The sequence below is a fragment of the Arachis stenosperma genome, chromosome 6, assembly GCF_014773155.1.
Source record: "Arachis stenosperma cultivar V10309 chromosome 6, arast.V10309.gnm1.PFL2, whole genome shotgun sequence".
Lineage (NCBI taxonomy): Eukaryota > Viridiplantae > Streptophyta > Magnoliopsida > Fabales > Fabaceae > Arachis > Arachis stenosperma.
In genome coordinates, this window is record NC_080382.1 from 1,369,418 (window position 1) to 1,386,326 (window position 16,909).

The 16,909-nt window shown below is 34.0% G+C and overlaps 2 protein-coding genes across 2 annotated transcripts; both read right to left on the reverse strand.

Moving 5' to 3' along the window:
* Positions 1-5,184: 5,184 nt before the first annotated feature.
* On the reverse strand, positions 5,185-7,754 carry LOC130936862 (uncharacterized). The gene is made up of 3 exons (XM_057867032.1): positions 7,557-7,754; positions 7,199-7,249; positions 5,185-5,349 (listed from the first exon to the last, which is right to left on the reverse strand). The coding sequence occupies exons 1-3, from the start codon at positions 7,752-7,754 to the stop codon at positions 5,185-5,187; spliced, it is 414 nt and encodes a 137-aa protein (XP_057723015.1).
* A 4,838-nt stretch (positions 7,755-12,592) lies between these two features.
* LOC130933213 (uncharacterized) lies at positions 12,593-16,575 on the reverse strand. Its single transcript, XM_057862762.1, has 5 exons — positions 16,313-16,575; positions 14,674-14,816; positions 14,484-14,565; positions 14,279-14,395; positions 12,593-12,822 (listed from the first exon to the last, which is right to left on the reverse strand). The coding sequence occupies exons 2-5, from the start codon at positions 14,793-14,795 to the stop codon at positions 12,772-12,774; spliced, it is 372 nt and encodes a 123-aa protein (XP_057718745.1). The 5' UTR covers positions 14,796-14,816; positions 16,313-16,575; the 3' UTR covers positions 12,593-12,771.
* Positions 16,576-16,909: the final 334 nt, after the last annotated feature.

The window sequence follows — 16,909 nt, forward strand, 5'->3', positions numbered from 1 at the left end:
TACTTTTTGGAATTCAAAAAGGATGTGAACCTTGTAATAAATTCTTGTACAGTTATTTCGAGAAGATCACCTATACTCATCACCATGATAAGTAAAAAATTTTCTAATCCAACCATTAGTTTAATGGGAGATCGTGGAGTGGTGTTATTTGTTTCCTTATTACCGTTTTCACTTTGGAAAGAGACACAAATTATCTACTGGACTTTGTTTGAAGCTGAAAAGGACATGACTTCAAAAGGTTAGTAGTTCTTTGTCTTTTTCTTTCATTTCTTTCGGTGATGGCGAGAGATAAGGTGGTGGAGGTTAAAAAAGAAGACATATACAATTGGGTGCATGTTGCTATAAAGCATCGTGCTTCGGCTTATAGTACTGCTGAGTCTTTGCATGAACTTAATTCTACAAGGTTGGTTAAAGATGGTTCAACTGTTGGCGTGGAGTTACTTCCCTATAGCATTGAGAGGAGAGGAGACTGCGTGTACTTCTATTTGTATACCCCTTGTCTGACGGTGTTACATTTGAAGTTTTCATTTTCAGAATTTGAGTGCAATGTTTTGACGTAGCTAAACTGCGCCCCTTCCTAACTGCATCCAAATTTATGGGCTTTTTTACGAGCCTATGAGTGTTTAATGAAGTTTCTTGAGTTTCCTCCCTCACTAAACATCTTTTTCTCACTATTTCAATCTAAAACTGTGTGAAAAGGTCTATGGGTCAACCTTAGTAGCTACTCTGGTCGTTCATTTTTTGTTTTTTATAAATCTTCATTCAACAATTTTAAAGCTATGTTTGTAAAGTTTCGGTCATCAGAAACCGAATACCCTTTTTACTTAGATGATGAGTTAGTTGAAAAATTCCCTCTTTATTATTTTCCGGAGCCGATGCAAATATTCGAAGCTATTGAAAGTGACGAAGAAAATTTGTTTTGGATTTCTTGGTGTATTGCTTTTCGGTAGGGGAGCTGTTGTCCATTTCTGAACTTTTGAAATTGGAAACAGATAAGGAGGCTTTTGGGGCCTATATAGGTAACTGAATGGTTTTGAGAATTTTGCTGCATAGTTTGTCTTGTTTTGACATTGTATATTTGTTTGTTCTGTAGGCGAAAGAGTTCCAAACTTGACTACTTCTTGGTTACAATTGTTTTTGGTCTAAAAGAAAAAGAGTGATAAAGATGGTGGTGTCTCTGGGGTGATTAGGGAAATAGTCGCTGATGCCGCTCAATCAAGCGCTCGGCCTATTCCTTCACCTAAAAGGAAAATGCTTGAGTATGAGAAGTCTTTAGAGATTCTTTTCGAGGAGGAATTGGATGCTGGCACTGGTGGCAAGCATGTTTTAAAAAAGCAGAAAAAGTTACATGGCTTCATTGAGGGGGTGAACGCACAATCCTTGTGGAGTGAGCAGTTTTTAATAATAGAGCTTTCTGATAAGGTCGCCCAGTATGCTAATGATGTGAGGATAGTGAAACTAGTTGGTAAGGAAGGTATCACGAAGTATATAAAGGTAAATTTTATTTGACTTTGTTTGCTTTTTTATTGGCCGTCTATTTTTTGTGTAGTCTAATGTGATCATTTATTTGTAGATAGTCGCATCAACAACTCCCACTTGCCACTCAACCATTATGCTTCCTAACATTAAGTGTGACAAATATTAATTATATAGTATACATTCAATGACATAATTTTATAAATATCTAATTTGATTTTATTTTTGTATTCTCTATTTTCAAATTAATTATATTTTAATTATGTACTATTATTAATATAAATATAATTTCATTAAAAATTTATTAATCTGCTTGATCTATTTCAATGCTAGTATTGTGATTAAGGTTATTTGTTTTAATATTAGCGTTAAAATCTACTGATATTATAGTTAGATGATAAGCTTTGTGAATTAATTGTTACTTTTATTGTGTCAAATTAAGATACTATTGTTGTATTAGTGATAAATTTTATTTTTTTATATTAGTTATTTTTAGAATTTGAGATTTGATTCTTTATAAAATATTAGTGAAGATATATATTTCAAATTTTAATTTTAAATTTTTAACTGTTTTATATTTTTTATTTGCGTGAGACCAATTTTACCGGTTCAACCAGTAATTTATTGGTTGAACCAATAAACTAGTGAACCAATAATTTGACCGATTTGATTACCGGTTCGGTTCTGAAAACTATGCATCCAGGATTCATGAGCTGGAGAACGATGTATTAAAGATGTTTTATGCGGATTTTTATTGGGTTGTGAGCCAAGTGACTTCTTTTGCTCTCGAGTTTGACGTTGGCAAGCTTGATGTTACAAAGATCGTTGTTAATGGTGAACTCGTCGAGGACAAGGCTGGTGAAGTGGAGGATGAAAGTGCTGCTCCTGTTGATAAAGACCTCTAGCTCCTTGAATTTGTATTGTTTTATTTTGAAACTTCTGTTTGAACTTTGTTAATGTTTGGACTATGACCGACCTTTTGAATATCGGTTTTTTGTTTGTTGAATTGAGACCGACTTTTGACGTCGGGGTTGAAAAATGTTAGACATTTGGATGATATCTATTTTGATTATTTCAATGTGCTTTCCAACCTTTTATGTGTTGGTTTTTATGAAGTTGATAATGCGAAAATGACATAGTTTTTATTGATAAGACCTTCAGCTGTGGAAGGTGCAGAGTGATGAGCCTCGTTTAAACTTGTTCGAGTAAAATCCATTGTGTGAAAAAATCTCGTGATCAGTAAAAAAGGTACCTCTCAATCCCGTCTTTTACAAAAAAAAATTAACTACAATATAACTTTAAAGAGGATATGTTCTAGGTGTTGGGTAACTCGGTTCCAACCAGTGTCTCCAAGGAATAGGCTTTTTTCCCATGAACCTTTGACACCCTAAAAGGGCCTTCTCAGGTTCCAACCGATGTTCTATGTCCTGGAGGTTTTTGAACTTCTTCAAATTTTTAAAGTACTAGGTCTCCTTGTTGTAGTACTCTTGGCCGAACTTTCTTGTTATACTTTTGTTGTATGGAAAGTTGCATAGATTGTTGTCGTAGCTTGGCTAAGTCATGTTCTTCATCTAGTGTGTTAAGCTCGGTTAATCGTGCTTCTGTATTGGTCGTGTCATTCAAGAGCTCAGATCGTAGTGATCCTTGGGAGATCTCTACTAGCATCACTGATTCTGCACCGTATACTAGCCGGAACGCGTTTCTATAGTTGATGATTCTAGTGTTATGTTATAACTCCACAAAATTTTGAGAAAAATTTTGGCCCTACGTCCTTTGGTATCTGTTAATTTTTTCTTAAAGCCTGCAAAATAATTTTGTTAGCTGCCTCTGCAAGCCCATTTCTTTGCGGGTGCTATACAGAGGAAAAATGGTGTTTGATGCAAAGGTTCGTTAAAAAGGATGCAATCTTTTTATTAGTAAACTACCGACCATTGTCGGAAATAATTTCCCTAGGCAAACTATGTCTACATATGAGAAATTTCCAGATAAAAGAGCATACCTTATCAGAGGTTACTTTTGTGAGGGGTTGTGCTTCTATCCATTTTGTAAAATAATCTATTGCTACCAATAAAAAATTTACCTGGCCTACCGACCGACACTGGAAATGGTCCAAGAATATCAAGCCCCCATTTGTGAAAAGACCATCCGAGCTCGGAAGAATGCAACAGCTTGGCTGGGCTATGAATAATAGGCGCACATTTTTGGCAACTGTCGCATCGCTGTACCTTGTCCATGCAACCCCTTCTTAACGTTGGCCAATAGTATCTAGCTCGTAAGAGCTTTGAAGCTAGGCTTCGGCCTCCTATATGTGTGCCGCAGATACCTTCATGGATTTCGGTCATTGTCAAATATGCTTTCGAGGGTCCGAGGCACTTGAGCAACAGTTGGGAGAATTTTCGTTTATACAAGTCGTTTCCCATAATGGTATAATAACTCGCTTTCTTCCTGAACAACTTTGGTTGTTCATTAAAGGGTATATCTCCAGCTCTCAAATATTTTATGTATGGGCTTCTCCAATATATTTTTTGTGATGCACTTAAAACAACTTTGTTATATATGCTTGGCTTATTAAGGGTTAGTTGTGATAAAATGTTTGTGAAATCATGTATTCTGGAAGTAGCCAACATTGATAAGATATCTGCTATGCTATTTTGGTCTCTAGGTATATGTGATATTTCAAAATATTAGAAATATTGTATAAGATCTTTTACTACATTCATATATCGTTCTAAGAGGGGATCTCGTGCCTGGAAATGACCGCTTAGCTGTTGGACGACGAGAAGGGAATTGTAGTATACCTTCAAATTTTTAATGTTTACCTCTTTTTCAAGTTGTAGTCTGGCCAACAGAGCTTCATATTCAGACTGATTGTTGCTTGTCTGGAAAAAAAACGGACAAATTCCTCAGCGTACACACCGTTGTTGTCCTTGAGTAGGATTCCAGCTCTGCATCCTTCCTCGTTGGAGGCTCTGTCTACGTATAGCTCCCATTCTGTGAGGATTCCTTATGTACTGGTAAATTCGAATAAAAAGTTGGCTAGTATTTGAGCTTTCAATTATCCTCGTGATTGATAGGAGATGTCAAACTCTGAAAGTTTGACTGAACACTTAGTGAGTCTACCTGCTAGATCTGGTCGTGCTAGTATTTGACCTAATGGTTTGCTTGTCCGAACTATAATTTGATGATTCTGGAAGTAATGCCACAATCGTCGAGCTATGATTATCAAGGCAAATGCTAGTTGAGTCTTGTAGCACTTTGTTGACGAAATAAATTGGATCTTGTTCTTTACCTATTTTTGTGACAAGTACAGAACTAACTACTGAGCTGGAATTGAAAGATATAAGTAAAGAGGTTTACCGTGTTGGGATTTATGGAGAACAAGTGACGAGCTGAGAAGATTTTTTAATTTAGTGAATGCTTGCTCGCACTTTCGATCCAGGCGAATTCTTTAGCCTTTTTAAGGCTATTAAAGTAGTGATATGACCTTGCAGTGGTCGCGGGCAAAAATCTTGACAGGAATGCTAGGCGGCCAATGAGTTGTTGTACTTCTTTAATTGTTCGAGTTGATTGCATCTATATGACGGCTTGACATTTGTCGGAATTCGCCTCTATTCCTCAATGTGTTAGAATAAAACCGAGGAATTTTCTGCCGTCCACTCTGAATGCACACTTTTCTGGATTTAGCCTCATATTATATTTCCGAAGTTGCTAAAAAACTTCATGGAGATCGGCTTGGTGATCTTCTACCGAGCTTGCTTTTACTACCATGTTATCAATGTAAACTTCGATAATCCGACCAACTTGTTCTTTGAAGACCTTGTCCATAAGCCTTTGATATGTAGCATTTGCATTTTTAAGTCCAAAGAACATGACCTTATAACAAAAATTACCATGATCAGTTATGAATGTAGTCTTGTCTTGATTTTCTGGATGCATTAGTATCTTATTATAGGCGAAGTTAGCGTCTATAAAGCTTAACACCTCAACGTCTGAGGTGCTATCTACCAATTTATCAATGCTCAGTAACAGATATTAGCCCTTGGACATGCTTTATTCAAGTCAATAAAGTCCACGCACATGCGCCATTTTCATGAGCTCTTTTTTACCATTACCACATTCGCCAACCATGATGAAAATTTGATTTCTCAAATGAATCTTGCATTAAGCAATTTTTGAGTTTCTGCTATAACTACGTCTCTTCATTTTGTTCCTAAGTTTTGCTTTTTTGACGCACTGGTCGGACATTAGGGTTGATTACAAGTTTATGGCATATGTTATTTGGGTTGATTCCAGGAATATTCGCTAGTGTTCATGTGAAAAGGTCAGCATTAGATCTGTTCAACTTGGTGATGTTTTGCTCGTTTTTTGCAGAAAAAGCAGATCCAATGTTAGTGTATTTGTGTTTGAGTTTGGTGAGTTGAACCTTACTTAGTTCGTCAGTTGGGGTAGGTCGGCTGGAGATGTTATCTCAGGGATCCAATTTGGCCAGGGCCAGGGTGTCCTCTATGTTGTAGACAGAGTTAACCCATTGAATGGTTACTGTTCACAGTGGTCTCAATTCATTATAGGATTGTCGTGTGTCCTTATGGTCAGGATGCACTGTTGGGACAATGTTATCCTGCCCATGAAACTTTATGCACAAGTAAACTGTAGAAACACTAGCTCAGAAAAAGTTAAAGGATGGTCATCTCAAAATATCATTATAAAGACGGGCACAATCAACTACTAGAAATTGAATATCTAGGATTTTTTAGCATGGTTGCTCCCCTAGTGTTGTTCTTAACCATACATAACATGTCACGGGTATCTTTCTCCGGAGAAGCCTACCAATTCTCTAGTTGAAGGTTGTAGAGATTTTTTGCTGAGTTGCATTTTTTGAAAAGTTGGGTAGAGCAAAACATTAGCACTACTCCCTGGATCAAGTAAAACTTTTCTGATTGTTAGGTCTCCTATGTTTACTGAGATCACAACAGGGTCGTCTAAGTTCGGGCATTGGGTCTTGAAGTCGGATGCAAGGGAGCGAGACTTGTTGCATCTTTGAAGATCTTTCCATGGTCAGCATAGTTCAATAACTTCATTTTCTAGCCTTGCTGATGATTCCTCCTCCTAGAAAACCTCCCAAGATATAGTTAATAACTCCCCTTGATGTGGGAAGTTCGGGTGGGTCATGCCAAGCTCCTTTGTCTTCTAGCATCCCCTGTCTTGCCAATTTTTCTAATAAGTCCTTGGCTATGACAGATTCATCGGTGGTATGATCGAACTTTTGATGAAATGTACAATGTTTACTTTTATCCACATATTTCTGGTCTTGATAATTAATTGCTTTTCTAGGTGGTTTTATGAGGTTAGTGTGGAGAATTTCCTTTATTATGTCTTCCTCTTTGTGTTAAACTTTGTGTAGGAATCAAACTTAAGCACCAATCTAAAAGGTTTATTTTGTTCTCTCATCTGGCTTGGTCTTCCCTATCTATCCTCTTCTTTTCGGGGTGTTTACTTTTCGGCTTTCCTGGCTTCTCTCAGTTCTTTAATTTCTATCTATCCTAATGCTTTGTCCTTGAACTCGCTAATGTTTTAGGTTTGGTTATTGCAATAGTCTTTTGGAATCTTCCTAGATGTAGGCCACTTTTCAATGCATGTAAGTGTATGTCTGGACTGAGATAAAAAAATTTTATTGCAACTGTGGCAAATCTTATCATGTAGTCCTTCAGGCTTTCTTACTGACCTTGTTCGATAGTGCTAAGAAAATCAGAGTCATTAACATAGATCTTTGAGACTGCAAAATGGTTGACAAACAGATCGGCAAACTCATCAAAGGTAGAAATTGAATCTGCAGGGAGACCAGAAAATCATAATAAAGCGGCTCTGTCCAATAAGGTAAAAGAAGAATGACATAAAATCGGGTTAGAAGCGCCATTTAGAAACATAATAGATTCAAATTTAGTAACGTGGATTCTGGGCTCACCAAAACCCTCATGTGGTTTCAACGTGGTTAGGAGTGTAAAATTCTTCGATATCTAGAAGTTCATTATCTCTACAGAAAAAGGATTTGTTCTTTTCTTTGTGGAATTTGGGGAGGTAACCTCCATCACCGTGTTTGTCTCAGAATGATGTTCGTCCTCAAGGTTCTTCTTGCTCGCATTCTTTCTGTCACCTTCCTCCTTATCTATTCGGTCCGCAAGGAGTTCGGACATCTTTCTCACTTCTCCTTGGAGGGTAGCATTCATAGCTACTAATTCAGCACGAGTGGGAGGAAGTGGTGGCAATGAATCGTTGGCCATGCATAGGATCCTACAAAAAGGAGACGAAACAAATAAAGGAAAAAAGGATTGTGGGGTAACGTTAGATTTTCGGACCCCACAATGTGCACCAAATGTTTTGTCAAGAATACTCCGAGTTATAGCTCGTTGCTGCTGGAGGTTGAATGCTTCCGCACTTCTACTTGAACAACAAAACTGGGTAATTCTTAGTGCTCGAGTGCGGTCGTAAAACCTGCAAAAAAGACTCTGACAACCAATTCAATAATATATTTATTAAAGTGTAAAACAGAAAACGAAAGTACTAGGGTTGACAGTTGTATTTTCGATCTACCCCTTTTGTTCATCTCATGCGTCTATTTATTGTTACTAAGGGTAATCGAACTCTCACCGCCATCTTCAATCTTTGGGATGAGTCCGAGATGTGGAGGGGAGGGGAGGAGGGGGACGTTTTTGTAGTGGATCGTTATTTATTTTTAAAATGTTGAAAGAAAATTCGAGGTAAAACAATCTTATCTATCCGAAGCATATAGATTATGGAACAAAATCCAAAAATAATCATATCTTTAATAAATTGGTTAAAAAACTTTGATGGACAAGCAAAGCTAAGCTAAGCAGGATAATTATTATTCAAGTTCATGGTATGGCATATATAGCATAAGATCCAAACATATGCATGTTTTACTATCCTTATTACAAATATCCTATAAAAAGGAACGAAAACATATCATTGATATATATAGATAATAATGAACCTCTAAACCTTATAATTACAAATTGCTTCAATACTGCTCATATGTTTCCTCTTATGTCGTAGTCATCATCAAATAAATTGAAAGATTATTGTCGTAAGTCGTTAGTTGTTAGGCTTAGGCATGCTAAATATGTTGATTAATTAATTAAACCTTTCATGCACACACAACAACTAATAACAGAGACACGTGAATTATAGGTAGGTCAAATGTCTTCATCAAATAAAATTGATCAAAGAATGACAGAGATATTTTTGAACCATGTGTTAATATATTTCAAAAGCTTGATCAATTAGTGAAACTTTGAGTCCTAATCAGCTACTCTGCACCCCTTACCCACCACTTCCTTTTCTTCCTCTTTCATTCAAATGGAATCTTATATCAATTCCAGCATCATTTTCTTAAGAGTCACATGAAATAGACGCCTAATTAGGCTTTAATACTCTACGGTACGGTAAGCATATTTTGTGGTTATTGCCATATCTTCTTTTAATGTATGCATGCATGCATGTAATACTGGATTCGATGGCATATATATAACCATATTTAAGAAGTTCTTATTTGACAAGAATTTTTCTAGAAAGTCAATAGAGTATTTGTACAATGAGCTATTTATTTAGTCCAATATGAGTTAAAAAATTAACATTCAGGATAAAATACTACTAATTTCACAAACACAATACACTCATACTATCCAAAATAACTATCCAAATATCAGGGATAATAAACATCTGATATTCTAATGAATCGAACATCTCTATACCCTCATTGTAGACATTGTATAGGTACTCTATTAGCTCCCTATACTTTCTCTTTTTTTAATTTGTTTTTTTAATTGGTTGTATGACTAGTTGGTCTTCTACACTTTTTCGTATAATAAATGATAAAACAATTCTTTTAAAATCGAACTAAGTCAAGAAAAAAATTGAATTTAAATCTTTCTTATTTTTACTTTTTGTAAAGATAGAAAGCGTCACAAATCATTTACTCTAAAAACTTATTAACCAGTTAAATAAAATTACATAAATGATTATATTATGTATATTAGAATAGATCAGAATATATATTTTTTGTAATTTTTTTTTTTTTTGTCTTAATACAACACAACACAGTCATACTACACATTCGAACACACTAAATGAGTTCTTTTCTAGTTTTGGCTGAAGTCAAATTCAAACTCAGATGCGGCTATTTGGGAGGCACATGATCTAATAATTATCTAGCTCACTAACCTCCACCAACCATGTGCTTTGAATGTTGTGGTGGCGGCCGCGGGGGTGGCGGTGGTTCAATTGTATTAGGTCCTGGGAAAGGCTTGCTTGGAGGAGCCGGAGGCAAGAAGCTATTTGAATAAGTAGCAGTGTAAAAGTTGCTACTTATCATCTCATGAATCCTCTTATTAAATACCGAAATCTCCTCGTCTAATGGAATGAAAGAAAACTATATATCATATATAATGCAACTTTAAATTACGGTGAAAACTCAGGTACAGTTGATTTCATGTGAAATTGATAGTTGAAAGTTGTTAGATAAAAATTTAGTCAAATCAGTCAAATCATTTAGCCACTCTCAGTGATTAACTTTACGTGAAATCAATTGCATTTGAGTTTCTACCTTAAATTATATATGGCATCATTGCAACATTCTTTAAAGTTTTTGAATTAAAGATAAAGAAATGTTCATTCAAAAATAACAAGTCATGAAATTGCAATTTACTTGTGATGAATTTAAGTATTAACTAAAATATATTTTAAAATAATAATGGTTGGTATATTTGAAAATATTTCCTATTTATAATTAATTATGAATACAATATCGAGGTAGATGCGAAATAATAATTTACAGTATATAGTATTTGGTATTAGGGGTTAGCTGGCTCCAAATATCAAAATGTTTTGTAAAGTCTGTTTACTTGTTTTTAAAAGAATTATGAAAGTTGATTTGAATAATTATGCCCTAATTTTCACAAAAATTATTTCTGTTACTAAACAAAAGAATAGAAGGATAAATAGACTATCAATTCTATCTATAGAGATCGCATGCCATGAGATTTTAAACCGTGTAAAAAATCTTTACAAAATAATAATAATATTTGGGGGATAATATACAATTTCAGCCTCTGAATTTTAATAGGAAACACCATTTCATTGACTAACATAACTAGTTTTATAGTTCAAAGAGAACTAACAATTTGATGATGACAAATATTTTATTAGAATAAATGCTACTTTTATTTTCTATTTTAAGTGTTGCAGGTCATAATGATATCAATATTAAAAAATATTCAAATGCCAATTATTCAACTTGTAATATCTTAGGAATATCGCCAATAAATTGTAACTCAAATGATATAGTTTTTTCATACTTATTTAAGAGGTTGCGGATTCAGTTTCCCCATCTTTGGTAAATATATATAGAAAAATACTATTTGTACACCAAAATCAGCCACTAAAATCAGCCACCAATATATTTATGTATAAATACACATGTGGTTTAATTTATTTTCAATATGTATTTGTATTTCAACATGTATTTTATACTAATAACTGACTTTGGTGGCTGATTTTGGTGTACACATAGCATAACCTATATATATATATATATATATATATATAGAGAGAGAGAGAGAGAGAGAGAGAGAGAGAGAGAGAGAGAGAGAGAGAGAGAGAGAGAGAGAGAGAGAGAGAGAGAGAGAGAGAGAGAGAGAGAGAGAGAGAGAGAGAGAGAGAGAGAGAGAGAGGAATATTAGCTACAATCAAGAAATATCCTTTAACCTCATATCAAGTCTAGCAAAAAAAAAAAAGATATTGCGCATTGTTATCAAGAAAAAAAAAAAAGAAGGGTTCTCATTCATTACTAACAGTCATAACAATAACGCGGCAATGATTTGGCGGATTTGCAGAACAAAATAGAAAAGATTTCTCAATCAATGCAAATGGCTACTAAGGTTGCAACAGTACAAAAAATAAAAGAAGAAAGTATTCTTTTGATGCAGCGAATTTAAAATTAAAGATGGAAAATTCATGTTTGGAGATTGATCATCATTATATAATCGATAATCTTTTAAAGATGAACTCAAAAAAAAAGAAGTAAACACAAAGAGAAGACTCACCCTCAAGTAGTACGCAATTCAAGGCTTCAGAAGACACAAGAACAGAAAGGAGAACAAATGATATATAAACTTTTGAATTAGACATATGATCTCTTGTTTGCAATGTAATGAAAAAGGGATCGGAGTTGAAGCGTGAAATAGTGAAATAATAATATTCTTCCTACGTATAAATTAACTACCAATCATATATAATAATAAAAGTACATATCATAATTTAAAGATGCATGACCACCTACCAGTACAGAAGGTCATCAGTAAAATGTATTATATTACTACTACGTGGCTTTTGCGATGCAAGATGAGACTTTATATATAGTTTTTAACATTCATATAATGGCTAGATATATTAGTGATAATACATTTTCTTTTATTGAAGTTATAATACATTTTTTAAATTTTATTAGGTCAACAAATATGTAAATGGGTTATTAAATTAGTAGATAAAATAACAAACAGATCGGAAAAAAATCATGGAAAAGAAAATGTAAAGCAGCAACAATGTAATTCCATAAGAGAAAGTGTAGGGAGTCAACATTTTTATTAAAATCTGACCAGTACTTAATCAGCAAAAGAAAAGTGAATAATCCCACACCATTGGATAAAATCCCACACCATTAAAGATACCAATGATGGCTAATTAATGACTACAAATCATAAAACTTGCTAGCTCCTAACACTCCTCAATCCGAAATTACTAATATCACTCTTATTCAACATTCTTTTATATTCTTTTTCCAAAATATCCTCTCTTTTTCCTTAATTCCCCTTTTCACCCTGCTATACTTAAATTTCCTTCCGGAGCCTCTCATCTTCTACATTTGCACAACTACAAGGTGTTCATGGTTCGAGAGTAGAATATTAAAAAACAGAAAAAGGTAGTTAATGTTGTACTTATTGGCAAGCAACAAGTCATACAAGATCTTGGGAAGAATAGAAAGAGTTTGTATATGGCTAAGAAGAACGATAAATCTTTTTTTTTTTAGAGACAAAAAACAGAATCAATGCTCAAGATACTATATTCCTTGATCATAAAAAGCCGGTTATAGCATACATGGCAGCCCAAAACTTGAGCAAGCACTCAATCATCAAGTAATTTTCATATGGCTATATAATTATTATATTAAAACAACTACCAAATTATCAAATATCATCGGAGTTAAATGGTTAACTTCTCCCATTAACCACTTCCATCAAGCTGTCCAAGTGAAAGCAAGTGTGCCATATATTTCTGTAAGAAGCCAAAATACAATGTAGTTAAAAGTAAAATGTAAATGTCAAAAACAACAAAACATTTTCCTGCAAGATGGAGTCGGTTATATGCATCAAATAATGTCATTGTACCCAAATATGCTAAACCTCTCCCGGCCACCTCATTCAAAATGTAGATGTCTAACATCTAAGAATTTAATTTTAAAGTGATCCTCCCTTGAATTTAAAAGGCTATATGTCACATGTAATGGAAAGAGGATGGTGAAAACTCAAAATTCTTTGCCTATGAACCTTTTTTGACCTAAGATACTAAGGGGAAGGAGGTGATGGTGTGGGGACCTTAGTTTGGATAAGGTATTTTAAAATTTTAATAAATTTAAAACACTATATAAGTAAATTGCCAAAATCCAAATACATGGAACTTTAAGATACCTTGTTTGTATATGCAGCAAGAGAAGATGAAAGGGATACATACGTGGCAAGTTTGATTGCAAATTCTTTTCTTTATATATTATCAATCAAGTTTTCATGAAAGGATAATAAAAAGAGTTTTCATTCCTTCTCTCACCAGGTATCTTGGATTCTCTACTCTATTAAGATCCTTGGAATTTATAAACTTCTTTGTATTAATGTCCAAACAAAACATTTTAAGTTAAAGGATTTTAAAAAATAGCATTCCAAATGTTTTATCCGAGCACACTCTTAAGCTTGGATGTAGAGATTTAACCACTAGGCTGTGGGCTAAACTACCTATACCTTCCATATACACTTCAAACAGACCCAAACCAATACAACGTAATAAAAAAACGAAAAAAAAAGTGTGCAATGTTGAAGCCAAGCAGTTATGCTTAAATATGTTTTCTTTTCCTTGTAAATATAACAAATTCTAGTTTTAATCCATCCATCAACTTTTTTTGGGCTTTATTCCAAACTTTCTAGAAAGCTTGTTTTAGTCCTTGTATTCCTCATTCTTGAGGACCAATGTGGATACATGCATTGTTCAATGGTTCCTTAATAATAGTGCTATAATGACAAATGGCCAGGAATAACTGAATTTGACTAAAAGTGTATTCACTAGGATGTGTTAGTAATTTTCATTATGGTGGAGAAGAAAGGAAATGGAAGGGATTTGAAAAGTAGCTGAGGTTATTGTATTATCCTTGTAGAAGTTAAAGGAATTTATTAAAATTTAATAACTGTTAAAAAAATTCAGACACAGAACGTGAGGAACCAAGAAATTCAAATGATTAAATTGATTCGTGCCTGAGATTTGATGAACCAACTTGGCCAATTACTCTAAAATGAAAGAATCATAGGATTCGAGTTTCACATAAAACTAGGATTTATAAATCAATGTCTTTAAGTATCAATATCAGTGGTAAAAGTAAAAATTGTTCTGGTTCCAGAATTAATATAAACAATTCTAAAATTACGGAAAATCAAAATAGAGAGTAGCATATAGGCTTGAAACTTACTGAATGGTATGCATATGGAGCCTTCCCTTGACGATCGAAGTGTTTGGCCATGATGCAGAACTCAATTGGACCCCATTCTTCAGCTTCAAAGCAGTTTCCAAGAGCAGCTTTGTACAACTAATAACAATTTGCAAATACTACTATTATCCTTGAGAAAAAAAGGTATAAAAGATGCGCATTTCCTAAATTATATAGTGGCAAATACCTTGGAAGTATCTGTTAAAAGCTCAGTACCAGCCGGGTACGATGCGTAGAATTGATCGGCTCTGGAATATCCTGCCCGGGTTCTGAAACACCAAAATCATATATTGACTCCAGAGATTAGCATTCAAACCAATCTTGTAAAAAATTCAAAATCTAGTATAAAAAAAAGGTTGTGACAACATTAGACGCACGTATTGCTAACATAAGCATAGCTTATGAGTGTGGCAAAGCAGTAGAATCCAGTATATGACACCAATCTTCGAAACTTCTGAATCTTTAGTATCTCTTTGAATTCATCATAGAGCCTCATCATGGACAATGATTAGAATTCACCCTGAGAAACAAAGGGAGCCAACAATAGGTTCATCAAACACATGATGTGCACATATTGTCATTGATTTCTTGTTACATAACGTATGCCAAAATATTATCAAACAAGTTACCAAACACAAATGAGGCAAACAAACAATGGAAGACCCACCACTTAGCCATTAGAAACTATGATGGATTTCGCTGCAAAACATACCATCTAGTAACAAAAGGAAACAAAGAAGAACCAAGTTTTGGGAAACCTGCTTCTACTTCTTCCTTTATATTTTTTTTTATTTCTACTTTTTTAAAATTTCTCAAATCTTTCTTTTTTATTTCCTTAAAATACAGACATATAGCTCCACGTTTCACTATATCCTTCTTCCTAATACTTATGTTTGCTTTCCTGTAGCTATAGAAATTGGCCTCATTTGTTAGAATTAGCGCTAAATATTGGCTTTGAAAAGTAACCAAATGTGATGAAAGCTGGAATTCCTCAGTCTTACCAAAAGTGCTGGTGATAATGGAAATTTCATAAGTTAATTAACCTGTTAGATCAATGGGAATAAATGTAAATTGAAAGAATCAAAGTGTGTTTAAATTTGGACAATCTATTGTTGAAAATCTTCTCCCCCTACATATGCATCATTATTACATTCTCTCTTTTTTTTTTCCTTTATTTATTTGTTTATTTTTCAGAAATCATGAACGGCAAGGAACCACCTAACTTCAAAGATTATGTCAGAAACTTTAACAAGGATAACTCAGGAAAAATGTAACAACAATATCTAAAGCCGACAACATTACTATCTAAAGGCTTAAAGAAGCGCTAAGGATTAGCTTAGGGAACTAAAACGTGTCTATGACATTAACAGAGAAGGGAGCTCCATATGAACCAATTATTACAGTTCCAACTACAGCAAATTCAGTGTGAGCACACAGTATTAGAAATTATATAATTAAGCTTAGGATCTGTCCGCAGAATCAACTTTGAACATGCCTTACTATTTCATTTGGCCAGATGTTAAGTCATCAGGTTCATCGAGATATAAGCTCCACCGTATATGTCAGTTCTTACTAATGAAAAAGGCATGAAAACCTCAAGCTCATCCACAGGAAGTTATGGTTTGTAGAATCAAAATTCCAGACTTTATGGTTTGAATTCCAAACTAAGGCCTATTTCCTTCCAATCTTTAATTAAATTCAAATGACAAGCAACACAGAAGAAAATTATGGCTCCAGAATATTAATTAGATGATTCTTTCATAAAGTAACAAGGTTTAATCATACATAAGCAAAGTATATTCAAGAGCTCCCGCTGAATTTAATCAAGCTTAATTACACACTATATTCACCTAATAAAGAGGCAAAACCAGAACTAACCTAACAAAATAGAAATTTAAAAAATTAAACTAATCCAGATAATATCAAATCATCAATATTCAATATCAATCAATCAAAAATCAAGATATCGAGAGAGACACAAAACAAGAAGAGAGCAGACCGGTGGAGAGAACTGACCAGCGGCGAGAGAGAGTACAGAGTAAGTGACCGAGACTGGGTGAGCAGAGAGTGCAACAGCGGCGGAGAGAAGCACATAACACCAGAGGAGAGCAGATCGGCGTCGAGGTCACAGGTTGCAGCCTCGCCAGAGAGACATTACATAGCAACAGCGATGATGGAGAGAGAACTAACACAGCTGAAGTCGAAGTAAAGAAATGGCAGTGATGCTGGAGAAAGTAGTCCGCAGTTAAGGTGTTTGACAGAGTGAGAGAGAGACTGAGAAAGACATAGTTATGAGCAAGGTTTTGAAAACGAGATCGGTAATTAAATCGTCTTAATTATTGGTTTATTAGTTTATTAGTCTAATTAATTTAATTAAAAAAATTATTTTATAATAAAATATAAATAAATATTTTAAAATATAAATATAGTCTAATATAAATTTTAAAATATTTTTTAAATTTAAAATAATATATCAAATATTATAAATTAAAATCTTACAATTTTATCAAAATACACTTTTAAAAATTAAATAACAAAAAAATATATCCAAATATAAAATGACATCATGAAAGTTTGTCATAATATCAACAATTTAATACCCATTATATTAAT